Raw genomic sequence first — 13,096 nt, forward strand, 5'->3', positions numbered from 1 at the left:
AGTCAATGTAAAAGAAATGGAGTTTCCAAAGAACTGATTCACTTTTTAGGCTCCGGCCCTTTTTATGCAGTATTTTACCCCCAAGTCAAGGGTTTTATGATGTGGTCTTGTGTTAGTTTGCTTGATCAATGTCTTTGTTAAACCACCACTCCATGTTGAGTATTGGATGTTGTGCTTTATTTTACCTGCACTCTGGTGGTTAATGCAGTGCGATTGCCGTGCACTCAGGGCTTTCAGGTGCTGGTGGAGACGGAGTGGCTGGACTTCGGGCACAAGTTCGGCGATCGCTGCGGACACCAGGAGAACTCGGACGACGTCAGCGAGCAGTGCCCCGTGTTCCTGCAGTGGCTGGACTGCGTGCATCAGCTCCTCAAGCAGTTCCCCTGTCTCTTCGAGTTCAACGAGGCTTTCCTGGTCAGTGGCCTCCCCTGCGGCTGGCTTCCTTAACTCCGGGCTGACTAGCCTGGCCTCTCCGGGCTGGCTGTGCTGAGGCACAGTGCAGCTGACTCCTGCAGGGACATTGACGTGTAATTGCCAATAGGCTCTGTCTTTAGTAGTATTTGTTAAGCTACGTTCCATGCAAAAAAAACCTAAGGCTTGTTCATCTGCAGTTACAGCATGAACAATAATTTGCCATAAAAATGCTCAAGTATTCAGTTTTTCCTGGGAAAATGTGTTTTCCTTCTTTGGGGAAAGATCAGTATTGCTCCCTTGTCCTAATAAAAATTCACATTACAACTCGGAAGACAATCCAGTCTTCCGTCTTAGTCAGTTTGTGGAGTATGAGCTGTAAGTATGGTATTATAAAGAAGACAATAAGCAGGTCAGGCTATCCAGAAGCTTGAATTGTTCTAAGGGTAAATATTTTTGATTTTTCTGCAATTACTAAAGACTGTATTCTGTTTGTCATAATTCTTTCCAGTGTCGTTTTTTTAATTAATTTTTAACAGTTTAAAGTAAGCTGGCATAATCTTCCTGATCATGCACTTCTGGGTAAGAAATACATCAAATTAAAGGTCACTTCATGGTAAATCTGTGCATTCAGTCCAGCCAGGTAGAGTCTTATTCTCAATGCTAGACTAAATGCAGTGGCGCCCAGCTGAGGTTTGTGTTCTGTTTGTGGACGGCGTAGGTCAAACTGGTTCAGCACACCTACTCCTGCCTGTATGGCACCTTCCTGTGTAACAATGCCAAAGAGAGAGAGGCCCGCAACATCTACAAGCGCTCCTGCTCTGTGTGGTCACTGCTGCGCACAGGAAACAAGAACTTTCAGAACTTCCTCTACATCCCCAGTCATGACATGGTAGGATCATTGACTTCCCTCTCCTTTTTTTTGGGTGTATGCATGCATATATACCGAGCGTCAAAAGAAACTTCAACAAATTCCTAAAGTTATTATCGGGGAAAATAGACATCTTCTTTTGCAGTAGGTGCAGTGATATTTTATTGAACAGACCTGACGCTATTCCTTATAACAGAGCAGTTTAACAGCGGCTTTAAAATTTAAAATTTGGCTTTAAAACATTGACTTTTAAATGGAAATTGTTTTTTATAGTGCAAAGTGACCATGCTGTTTAGGGTTATAGCGTTTTGTGCTTATTTTTAGGCTTGTTAAATCATGTTTTGAGTTGCCATTCATTATGCAACGGTACAGTTTTTAAATGTACTGCTGTTAAATACATTATGCAGACCTGTAGTACAAGTGCACAGTTGTGGAATGGATGTTCAATCAGGATTAGCCTTTATTGGGTGCTGACCTGTCTGGGCTGTTCTCCTCTCAAGGTGCTCCAGCCCGTGTGCCACACAAGGGCTCTCCTGCTGTGGACAGCTGTGTATCTCCCCACCTCGTCCCCCTGCACTGCGGCAGAGGACTCCATGGACGCGTTCCTGTCCCCTGCCACCCCGGGCGAGGAGTTCACCTCCCGGTCGCTCGACAGGTCTCGTTTTATAGCCATGGAATAGCATTACCAGCACTCCCTGGCACACCGTGTCCCTAAGTGGGCAATGTACAGGTGCCTGTGCAAAAGTTAGTCCAGGTTTTTGAAGCAGAAAATACCTGCTCTTTAATGCTCAATGACACCAGCAACAATCAGGATAATAATGCTGGTCTCACTTCATCATTGAGATCTTCGACAGTTTAAAAAGAGGGTTCTAAATCGCCCTTTCCATTAAAGCTTTCGGGTTTAGACAGGTGGTTCTGTGAAAGACAGCATACCCTGGTGGTAGTTAAAGGAAAATCTGGTGGTGCACACTGTATCTTGAAGAGCAGCTCCATAAAGGACAGTTGGTAGCATGTATATTTTATTTATTCAGCTGTGCAACATGCAGGTCTATAAAACAGTGCTAAAAAAGTGTAATATCTCCCTTTTCCTTCATAGGCTGCCAAAGACACGGTCTATGGACAACCTTCTTTCTGCCTGTGATAACGGGACGCCTCTGAACCGCACTTCCAGTGACCCCAACCTCAACAAGCACTGCCAGGAGGGGCGCCCTGCACTGGAACCCAAGCCTGGAGCAGCAGAGGACCCGGTGGACAGTCCTGGCGAGGGCACGGGGCACAGCAAGGAGGAGGAGGTGGAGGAGGAGCCCGAGAGCAGCAGCCATCTCTCCACAAGGCACCAGAGAGAGGAGCAGCTGAACGACGAGAACTGCAACTCTCTCAAGGAGTACTGCCTGACCCTGCAGCCCTTGGCCTCCCCAGACAGTGTCTTAGAAGAGGGGGCTACCCATTGCCCCGAGGACAGCCCAGTCCTCAGCCAGGCCCAGGCCCTGGACAATACCCCGCCCGTCCAGCCCCCACCCCAGGAAGCAGAGAGTGAGTGTCGGACTGCTGACCACACATCGTCCCCTGAGACTGAGGGACACTTACTGGCTCCTTGCAATGGGCTGGCACTGGAAAGAACAGAGCACGAAGCGGCCCCACCCGTGGTGGAGCTCCTCAAGTTGGACGAGACGCCCGCCACGCTTAACGGCTCTACCGAGACCCTCACGGAGCAGAAGGCGGCCTCGGCCTGTGCCAAGAAATCATCCCAGGACAAGGGCTGCCTGCCGGAAGGGGAGAATGAGCGGGCAGAGCTGGCGAGGATAGGCCGGACGCACCCAGAGTGTGCCAGGACTGCCAGGAGATTCATTTCCCAGAGCCAGCTGAGCGAGTTCACGCTGCTCGGCTCCCACTGGGAGAGCATGCAGGGGCTGGTCAAGTCGGCCTGCGGTGGGGAAGCGGGGTTCTGCCGGGCCCTCCAGCCGAGCTACCAGAGCCGGCGGCTGGCGGGCAAGCTCCTGCGGGCGCAGGGCATGGCCCCCAGCGGCGGGCAGTGCTGCCACCGGCCGGCCAGCCTCGTCCACTCCAGCTGGCTGTCGGCCGCGAAGGCCTCCGACTGCGCCGCGCTCTGCTCCTCCAGGCCGCCGCTGGTCCCTTCGCCGCCGCCGCCGCCCCCGGCCACCCCCGCCTACCTCGACGACGACGGGCTGTCCGTGCCCACCGACGCGGTGCAGCAGAGGCTGCGGCAGATCGAGGCCGGGTACAAGCAGGAGGTGGAGGTGCTCCGCCGGCAGGTGCGCCAGCTGCAGATGCGACTGGAGAGCAAGCAGTACTGCGCCCCTCCATCTGAGCCCGACGTGGACTACGAGGATGACATTGTGAGTACAGCAGCAGGAGGGCCTGAGCCTAGCGCCCCCTTGCTTTCCCCGTTTGTCATTGCTGAATTATTTGAGACGAGCCTCTTGCATCACAAATTCAGCACTCGTTCGTGCCGATGGGGATTCTCCTGCTTCAAAGCACGCAGATGCTGAAATGCGGATGTGAAATATCAAAGTACGCTCTTTCTAGGAGGTGTTCATTTTGATTTAATAAAGTTAAAAATTCTTTACGTGGATGAAGCGCTTTTCTGGCCACACCAATGAAAGTGCTTCACAGGTAAGGGGGAATCCCACCACCACCACCAATGTGTCGCCCCCACCTGGCTGGTGCGACGGCAGCCATATTGCGCCAGAACACTCACCACACACCAGCTCTCAGTGGGGAGGAGAGCAGAGTGATGAAGCCAGTTCATAGAGGGGGAATATTAGGAAGCCATGATTGGTAAGGACCAATGCGTAATTTAGCCAGGACAACGGGGGGACACACCGACTCTTTTAAGAAACGCCCTGGGATTTTTTATGACCACGGAGAGTCAGGATCTCGGTTTTACATTTCGTCAGAAAGACGGTGCCTTTTTTCCCTTGGACCCGTAGATGTCCGTGCGCGCTCGTTGTGCACCCTGTTAAAGTGACCCCTCCCCCTCTCTTCCCCAGACGTGTCTGCGGGAGTCCGACGACAGCGACGAAGAGGACTCCCTGTCCGACCGCAGTGAGGATTGCTTTTCGGAGGGCAGCTGGGACAGGGTGGAGAGGAAGGACACAGAGGTCAGCGTCCCTGATTGCCTAATCCAGGTTTCTCTTCCTTACCTTCTTCTCCACCGGACATGGCGGCCGTCACCCATTCACACCACCTCCGCCTATTCAAGATAATGCTCATCTCTACCTGAGGTGATCTCGTCTGTGTCTTCAATTGGCAGGTCACGCGCTGGGTGCCCGATCACATGGCGTCTCATTGCTTTAGCTGCGACTGCGAGTTCTGGATTGCCAAACGACGCCACCACTGCAGGTGAGCTGTCTCTCTCGGGCCCTCATGAAAAAACCCGTCCAGTCTTGGGTGAAACCAGTCTTCTGTTTTTTTGTGCAGCAAGTGATGTTCTCTTGATAAACACATTCGAAGTGTGGCAGAGCTGATTCAAGAAAAATGATTTAGAATGACAACTGAAGCTTGAGCTTTAGAGTGCATCTGTTGTCTCCCTAGTTTTCCAGTGCTTTTGTCTGCCACTAAAATTCTGCTTGATCATAACAACGTCAGCAGAGTTTCAAATGAGTGGCAGACATTTGGCCCAGCTATCTCATTTGATTGCTAAGTAGCTTATTGATCCAAGGATCTCATCTCAGCTGTTTCTTGAAGGATTGTCTCTGTAGTCCATTTTCATTCCAGACGCATTGCAGCTAAGCAATATCCGGGAAGCAGAGTCGATCTGTCACTCTGCTTTCTCGCATAAATTAGTGTATTTCATAGCATGATCTCAGCTGATAGCTGCAGCCTAGATTTGATTGTGTCTGTCTGCCCCCCCCCCCCCCCCCAGAAACTGTGGCAACGTGTTCTGCAAGGACTGCTGCCACCTGAAGCTGCCCATCCCCGACCAGCAGCTGTACGATCCGGTCTTGGTGTGCAACTCCTGCCACGACCTGTTGCTGGAGTCCAGAACACGGGAGATCAGGAGCCAGCAGCTGAAGAAGCCCATCGCTACCGCCTCCAGCTGAGAGCCCAGCCCAGCTCCCCAGGGAGCCTCCTGACGACGCACCGGCTTATCGGACGATCCAGGCTTGGTGTCATTCCTGACTCGTTGCTCTGGAGCCAAAGCTCTTAGAAAGGCTATGCAACTGTTTGGAGGGGAGTAGGGGCACGGGGGAGGCAGGGAGATTCTGTCCCAACCTGATGAATTATTCCCCAGTTGACTGTCTTTTAGCCTGAAGGCGCAGCGTTCCAGCTGGTCGGAGGCAGCGTTCAAACTGCGCTGGAAAGAATTCCCTCTCTCCAGCAGTTCTTCTGACCTATGCACCTGGGACTGCGTATCTTGTAATGCCACACACAAAGGACAATCTCCCATCTACTGGAGAAGCATTGGGACTCCCAGGGCTCAATCAGCATAGTGAAGGCTTACTATTTAAAAAATGCTGCTACAGTATGTGAATTCTTTTTATTTCGTGCACTACAAGCTGTTATATATCGGTGGGATTTTGAGACCAAACGTCAGTTAAAGGGAGAAACCTAGAGTTCACGCAGTTGTATCCTCTTGTGGGCCTCATAGAGCCTGATTGTAATGTTGAAAACGAACAAGACAGAGTCAGAAACGCTGATACGGTTTATGTCTGTGTGTGTAGATCGGTTGTGTACGTGTCCGTTTTTACAGTGTATCTGCAAATCACCAGTTATGCAGTTCCATGTCTTTCCAAAGCTAAACCAGAGTATAGTATTGTTGTGACGTTTCTCTTTTCTTTTTTCTGTTCACAAATGCAGCAGGGAGAAGTGGCAAGTGTTTTCACGGGACAAAGCTGACACGTTAGCGTGTTCGTGCATTTTACAGAACGTCAGAAAACATATTTATGGACTGCTGTGTGTAACGTTCATGTGTTTTACTGGGGAGGTTAAGGCCTAGTGAAGTGACATGGGAATGTTGTACTAAACACATTGCACTCAATCTATAATAATTTTCAAAAATACTATAAATTTCAAAGCTGACCATACTTGGGTTGAGGAATAAAGATGTCATCAAAAATTGATATGATTGAACTCTCAAAAGACACTGTTTAAGATTGGTTGGAAATATCAAGCAGAATTCTGTTCTCGGCACTTCAGAGCAATCGTAATCTTTTAGTTTTAAAATGTTACATACTGAAGCATTACATGAAGGCATTCTAGACCCAGAAGATAATACAATTCATTTTGTGTCTTTTTGTTTATAATACCAGAAATCGTAAACTGACTGGTGTATAATGTCGGATGGAGTTTCTCAAAACAATAGTGCCATCTTTTTTTGAAATAAAAAAGTTTTTTGTTTGTGAATTAGAAGTCCACCTTAATAATTGGGAATGGATTAAAACCATAAAAAGTCCAATTCAATTATAATGGAATTATTTTTAAGTAATTGGAACTGCTTGTTACTTCAACGGTACAACTAGCTAGCTGCTTAATGAGGAGAGGATCTTAACTGTTCCTCAACGGGGAAATTTAAATTAGATTAAAACAAAGATCTAAATTAAAAAAAAAACTGTGAAAAAATGTTTGAGTGGGACATAGAGGTTCCCACTCACCTAATGCTTAGGTCCTGCTTTCAGTGGTGTCAGCGAGGGCAGAGAAAAAGAAATGTAATATATATCTAGATATCAAATCTGTACTAGTGGCTAAAATCGTCACCTAGTCATTAATTGTTGTAAAGAAATGCACTGTACAAGTTAAATCCCATGGGTTAATTAAAAAGAGATATCTATCAGGACATGACTTGCATTGTGGCATTTTTCCTCACATAAGATGTTTCCTCTTTTCGCCCATCCCTCTGCAGAATTCCCCCTCTACAACAGTGTCGAGACTGAACATAAAAGAGCATGGAGCTGGTCAAGGAGCATGGAGCTCAGCTCAGACTGCCTCTGCCTCATCTAGGTGCCCGCTCACTGGAGGGGAGGCAGTGGTGTAAGGGATGGAGATGTAGAGAAAGCCCAACCCGTTTCCCGTCACAGGGGTCACGATGTACACATGGTCAAATCATGATCAGAGCTCCTCTTATATTTGCTCTCCTGTGTAATACATTATTGAAGGTGAGATTTGTAAAGGGGTTATTTTATGTTGGCTTGTGATCTTCTGGACCAAACATGTGGGCATACCTGAGAAGATGTCTTCCCAGGGCACCTTGTACTCCAGATCATGGACAGACCTGGCCAGTGAATGTTGCATGTACCCCAACAAAACAATCCCCACTTGGGTTTCCCGAGGGATCTGCTCAATAGGTTTGACAGTGCAGATGGGCCCATGTTAAACTGGAACAAAAAATTGCCTTTTTTCCACCCCATCATGAAATATGAAGCCAAAATAGTTCTCGAACTGTGTCCAAGAGGCTTCGTGTGCACCTCCCTTTGAAAAGACTGTGGAGGAGGCCTTTAGACAAACATCTCCTACAGACAGGGTGATGCACAGTCACAGTTACTCTCGGCAAAAGGTATTTATGATCCTAATTTCTTCCTGGACTTCCACTTTTTCCCCCTTTTTATCCTATTGTTCTACTACCATGATTTCGAAGTTTGTAAGTATCAATATAAAATCATGGAAGTATTTATCTGGGACATGCATTGTTTTTATAAAAAGGCCCAGTTCAGAACGGCGGCCAGGGATTTGTGGGGTGTGGAACTCTGATCCGCTTTCATCCTTTTTCACTGGCCTTCAGCCCTTAAAAAAACTTGAAGGCCGGTTTATTTTCCAGCCGCGCCTGCTTCATTTTCCCAAGCGAGATGGGAAAAGCACAAGCTGAGGCTCCGATAGCAACAGGACAGCTTCTATGCGCCTTGGATCTTTTTATGACATCGTTCAACACCACCGGCCCATAAAATCTTCAAAAGATGCACTGTACCCAGTAACTTGTGTATTGGCCTCTTGATAGATGTCGGTTTACACAAAGCGAACTCGCGTTGGAAACACCTGTACAACATAGTGAGTAGGCCCTGCAGCAGGAAAAGAGTAAAAACACATCTGAATCCACAGTGTATTCCAGTGCTGTGCAAGTTTCAGTTCTGGCAACTATAAAAAAAATACCCCGAGTGGTTGCTGCCTTGCAGTGCTGGGTCCCCTGTTTCAATGCTTGACCTGGGTTGCAATCGGAATGGAGTTTGCATGTTCTGTCCAGGTTTGCATAGGTTTCTTCTGGGTCCTCTGATTTCCTTCCACAGTCCTGAGACATCCTGGTAGGTTAACTGGCATCTGGGAAAATTGGCCCTTGTGTGAGTGGGTGTGCCTGTGTCTGGTATCGGTCTGCCCTGCGATAGGCTGGTATCCCATCCAGGGCGTACCCTGCCTTGCACCTGTGGTTTACTAGGATAGGATTCGACTCCCCCGCAAGCCTCAACTGGATGAAATGGTTAGAAAATGGATGGATTATGCAATGCCTCCTATTTACTCAGAAAAGTACTGCTTGACATGGTAAATGCAAACCATAATTTCTTTAAGTTATGGAAATTCAGGACCTGATGAAACGGAACTTTTTACAGCCCTCCTACATTCAACACCTGAAGAAAAACAACCAGGCAAAACTGATAAGATCAATAGTTTCTGACTTTATTGTGCACATACAACAAAGATCAGCCATGAAGTGTGGAATACACAACAAGCAGAGGTCAAATCCTGGGATATTCTCACACCAGAGGTCAAAGTTTTATTATAAACCTTTTCAGAAAAGTGCTGCATACAAATAGCATTGCACTCACAGTAACATGACGGTTAAAAACCTCATTGAGGGTCTACAGTTAAGAGAAACCCTAAGGCGGCCCTGACAGGCATCAAAGCACATATCGCAATACTCGGTCTCCATTCTCAGGGACGAAGAGAACTCCAGACACGCTGAGCCACATTCAAGGGAACACTGGTCAGCCGTGTCTTAAGTTTTGGGTCCGTAAATCCAGATCTGTGTAAAGGGAAAACCTGAAAAGAGGAGTAAACCCAAACAAGGAATTAATACTGATAAAATCTTGATATCGCTCTCTGCAGAGGAAAGTGCTGAAATGTGTATTTTTTGGCACAGAAAGAGCACACCTGTGTTCTGCCGTAAGTGGTGTTTTTTCTGAGACCGGAAAAACATAACTGCCCAGCGGAATAACGATTTTATTCTATTTTAGGAATACAAACAGAATAACCCTGGCTTTAGACTAGATTGTTTCAATCACCTCCTAAAATATTTGTTTCTTGTCTTCTTAAGTGCTATTTCTTACGATCTGTATTCTACATATTCAAAGTATGTCAGCAAAGAAGCTCAAAAGCTAACACATAAAGGAGTCACACTTTGTTTCCTTAGTTTATCCAGACTAACACGGGACAGCAAAATGGTTTTCATCCTGTCATCATTGTAAACAGCTGTTTTGAATCTTAGGTCGTTTGCTTATTAAAGACAACTATGGTATAACGAATTAACGTGGTCATTAAAGATCCTAATCGAGGTGGTTTTGACTGCTAAAGTAACATCGAAACAGCGCTCAGAGCTGGCTTGTGTTGTTGCATTGAAGATGGAAGACGGATAGGGAGGAGGAGGCGGCGGCGAGAGGCAGACATGTTTTGACGTGTCTGTGCAGAGCCCAACGCCAAACAGACAGCACTACAGCAAGCGTAAAGCTGAAAATCAAACGTCTTTGTCCCTTGCATACCTTCGATCCGCCTGTTAAGAAGACGTGCTTTTGGATCTCCTTCGCTTTAACTCGCTGTTGTGAAACTTCTCCGCGATCTTCCGTTCGTGACCAGCAGGGCAATGGCGGTTGGTATGCAGCCCGATCTCTCTCTTCGTTCTCCCTTTGCCGCCTGCGTGGCAGGAGAATTCAATCAGGTTATAATACTCGTACTGGTCATAGTGTTCCTCTTCGAAAGAGGCGAGGGTCTCGATATCTGTTGCCATTGTTTGCGCGTTAAAAGACACGAGCCGAGCTCTGATCAGAGGCACTGCGACGACAAACCAGCTCCTTGTTCTCTGTATGTAAACATATGACGTCAGCCAGACAGCGTGCCCTATCTGTCACGTGTTTGAAATGACGCCATGTGATTGGGTTCACTTCGTCGCGTGGTTAAGAGAATGCGGCGCGTGTTGGCTTGTTGACATGACTTGTGTTTTGGTGTTCAGTGTAATTATTATGTGTTTTTTGTTTTTTAAAAATTACAGTATTGGCGTTATTGTTATGAAAAGTAAGGGAGTCGAAGTGGGGAGCGGAAAATATTAAATGTGTAAATATTAAATTGTATTCCTGCGAAAAACAGAATTGTGGTTCATTGGCACATTGTTGGAATTATTACATTCTGGAAACTCTTGACATCAAATCTTATGTTTTGGTTTATTGGTGTGTTTTTCAAAGAAGCAACAAATATACAGTCATTAAAAAACGGATTTTACCTTCACTAGGTTGAATAGGCTAAATTAGTTCTAGCAGAGATTCACTATTCTTGAGTGATGAGTGATAATGGTGAATTATTTGGACCTATCTCATGAGTTCGTGCTCAAGGACATTAAATATATCGATTGAAGTATATATACTGGTCAGGAGGTTAGCAGCTATATCACCCTGCAACTCACAACTTGTAAATCCCCCTGAAGCTCAGCATGTACCTGGATGGGAGACCTCCTAGGAAAGCTAAGGCTGCTGCTGGAAGAGGTGTTAGTGGGACCAGCAGGGGGCGCTTGCCTTGCAGTCTGTGTGGGTCCTAATGCCCCAGTATAGTGACGGGGACACTGCACTGTAAAAAGGCCCCATCCTTAGGATGAGATGTAAAACAGGTTTTGACTCTCTATGGTCATTAAAAATCCCAGGGGGTTTCTCACAAAGAGTAGGGCTGTCCTTGGTGTCCAGGCTAAACTCTCCCTTGGCCTTTACCAATCATGGCCTCCTAATAATCCCCATCTATGAATTGGCTTCATCACCCTGTTCTCCTCCCCACTGAGAGCTGGTGTGTGGAGAGCGGACTGGTGCACGGTGGCTGCCGTCGCATCATCCAGGTGGGGCTGCACACTGGTGGTGGTGACCCCATTACTAAAGCGCTTTCAGTGGAGTGGCCAGAAAAGCGCTATGTAAGTATAGGGGTTATTATTTATTATTAAGTCATGTTTAATTTCTCAAAATATGCAGCTTCCTCACGCATTGTTTTCTCCAAATCGCCACACGAGGGAGCCTTTCTCCACCGCGCCATGTATAGAGCAGGCTCTGACCGGCCGGGGGCTGCGGCCGCTATGTAGCAGGAAGCAGTGAAGCGGATGGGCTTTATCATCGCTCTGCGACCAGGTTTATGAACTGAGGCGGAAACAGCTGTCAGATCCGGTTGTCGTTCTTAAACGTTGTGATCCTAATGGGGACAGTCTTCATTTTTCTACTTAAAATAAGTTTGTTATGCGATAGGTGTTTGTTTTATAAAGAATTAAATCACCTAGTGCGACTCACGATTCTTTGATCTCATATACCGTTCGTTGTGGTGTGACCCCTCAATTCTCACAGAGTTGTCGTCTTAGTTAACGCCTGCTACATTAACAAAAACACAAAACACTTCTTTTCAAGCTTTTAAAACCACCAACAAATACCTTCACATATTTCCAAAACAATTAAAAACCATCAACAAATTTTCTTAAGTGGAATGCATACTTGACCTGTGATGATGATGATGATGATGATAATTAATACAAGTTTTCATCATGTATTGGAGTGGTTGGATGCTCTTCATCATCCTGGCTTAAGCTCAGTGGTTAGCATTGCTGCATCAGAGTGCTGGGGCCCTGGGTTCAATTCCTGGGGAGCTATCTGTGTGGAGTTTGTATGTTCTCCCTGTGTTTATGTCAGTTTCTAAAGACCTGCTGGTCAGTTGATTGGCGGCTGGGAAAACTGGCCCTGGTGTGAGTGTCTGTCCTGCTATTGACCAGTGTCCTGTCCAGAGTGGACCCTGCCCTGCTGGGATAGGCTCTGGCGCCCCCATGACTGAATTGGATAGATGATCCAGAGGAAACAGTGACACCTACTGGTCTGCCAAACCATTATACAGCAAAAAGAGTCCTACAGATCCTGCACAGCCAGGTCCAGCCTTGCTCTGCTCCTGAAATCTGACGTGATCGTAGCGCTGCTAGCTGTGCTGTAGCCAGCATCTAGATTTGGTTGAAGCCATTATCGCCATCACAGATATTTGTTCGCAGGTAGTTTGGAAAGACAAGTCCAGGGAGGGAGACTATTGGAGGGAGATGACAAGTCACCTTTTCTCCTCCCTAACCCCTAACCCAGCCCAGCCATTAGGAGAAAGCCACAGCAGGGTCAGAAGTCAGTGTTTTGTCTACTGCTGGTGCACCACTCACTCTGCACTTTCAAGGATCTGTGCTGCCTTAGAGGGAAATTCTCCAATTCTCCTATAACCGACCAGGTGCCGGCTTTACCTGCTTCAATAACAGCCACCATCACCGTGATCTTTCCACTACATTCCACTGTTTGGCTGTGAACAAAAAAAGTAGCATAGGACTAACATACATTCTGGCTTCACGCCATTCTGGATATTAATTCCAATCTTAATGTCGGCTTCGAAACCTGCACTCAAGCACCCGTTCAGAACTTGAGCTTTTCGGTTACATGACTGATCCTGGCTGCCAAAATCTTTCTAAAATGAGATTCAAGTTGATGAAGACAAATGCCCCTACCGGAAGTGACTCCCCGGACCACGTGACTCCGCCTTTAACCTCAAATCTCGTATTAAAGGAAATGAAAGCATGTCCAATAACAGACTGAAAATCTTTTATGTACAATG

At 47.0% G+C, this 13,096-nt stretch overlaps 1 protein-coding gene across 11 annotated transcripts in view; it reads left to right on the forward strand.

Annotated features, from left to right (window-relative positions):
- mtmr4 (myotubularin related protein 4) overlaps positions 1–7,079 on the forward strand; it is a 68,989-nt gene extending 61,910 nt beyond the window's left edge. For 9 of the 11 annotated variants that reach the window (XM_015367752.2, XM_015367755.2, XM_015367756.2 and 6 more), the window contains 7 exons: positions 229–414; positions 1,133–1,303; positions 1,783–1,937; positions 2,379–3,639; positions 4,294–4,431; positions 4,557–4,645; positions 5,169–7,079. In XM_015367752.2, coding sequence (XP_015223238.1) covers positions 229–414; positions 1,133–1,303; positions 1,783–1,937; positions 2,379–3,639; positions 4,294–4,431; positions 4,557–4,645; positions 5,169–5,346 — 2,178 coding nt within the window. In that variant the 3' untranslated portion in view covers positions 5,347–7,079. The remainder of the gene's footprint in view (positions 1–228; positions 415–1,132; positions 1,304–1,782; positions 1,938–2,378; positions 3,640–4,293; positions 4,432–4,556; positions 4,646–5,168) is intronic. The other 2 variants (XM_015367748.2, XM_006640992.3) reach the window with 1 other exon arrangement.
- Positions 7,080–13,096: the final 6,017 nt, after the last annotated feature.

Source organism: Lepisosteus oculatus, chromosome 26 (assembly GCF_040954835.1).
Source record: "Lepisosteus oculatus isolate fLepOcu1 chromosome 26, fLepOcu1.hap2, whole genome shotgun sequence".
Classification (NCBI taxonomy): domain Eukaryota; kingdom Metazoa; phylum Chordata; class Actinopteri; order Semionotiformes; family Lepisosteidae; genus Lepisosteus; species Lepisosteus oculatus.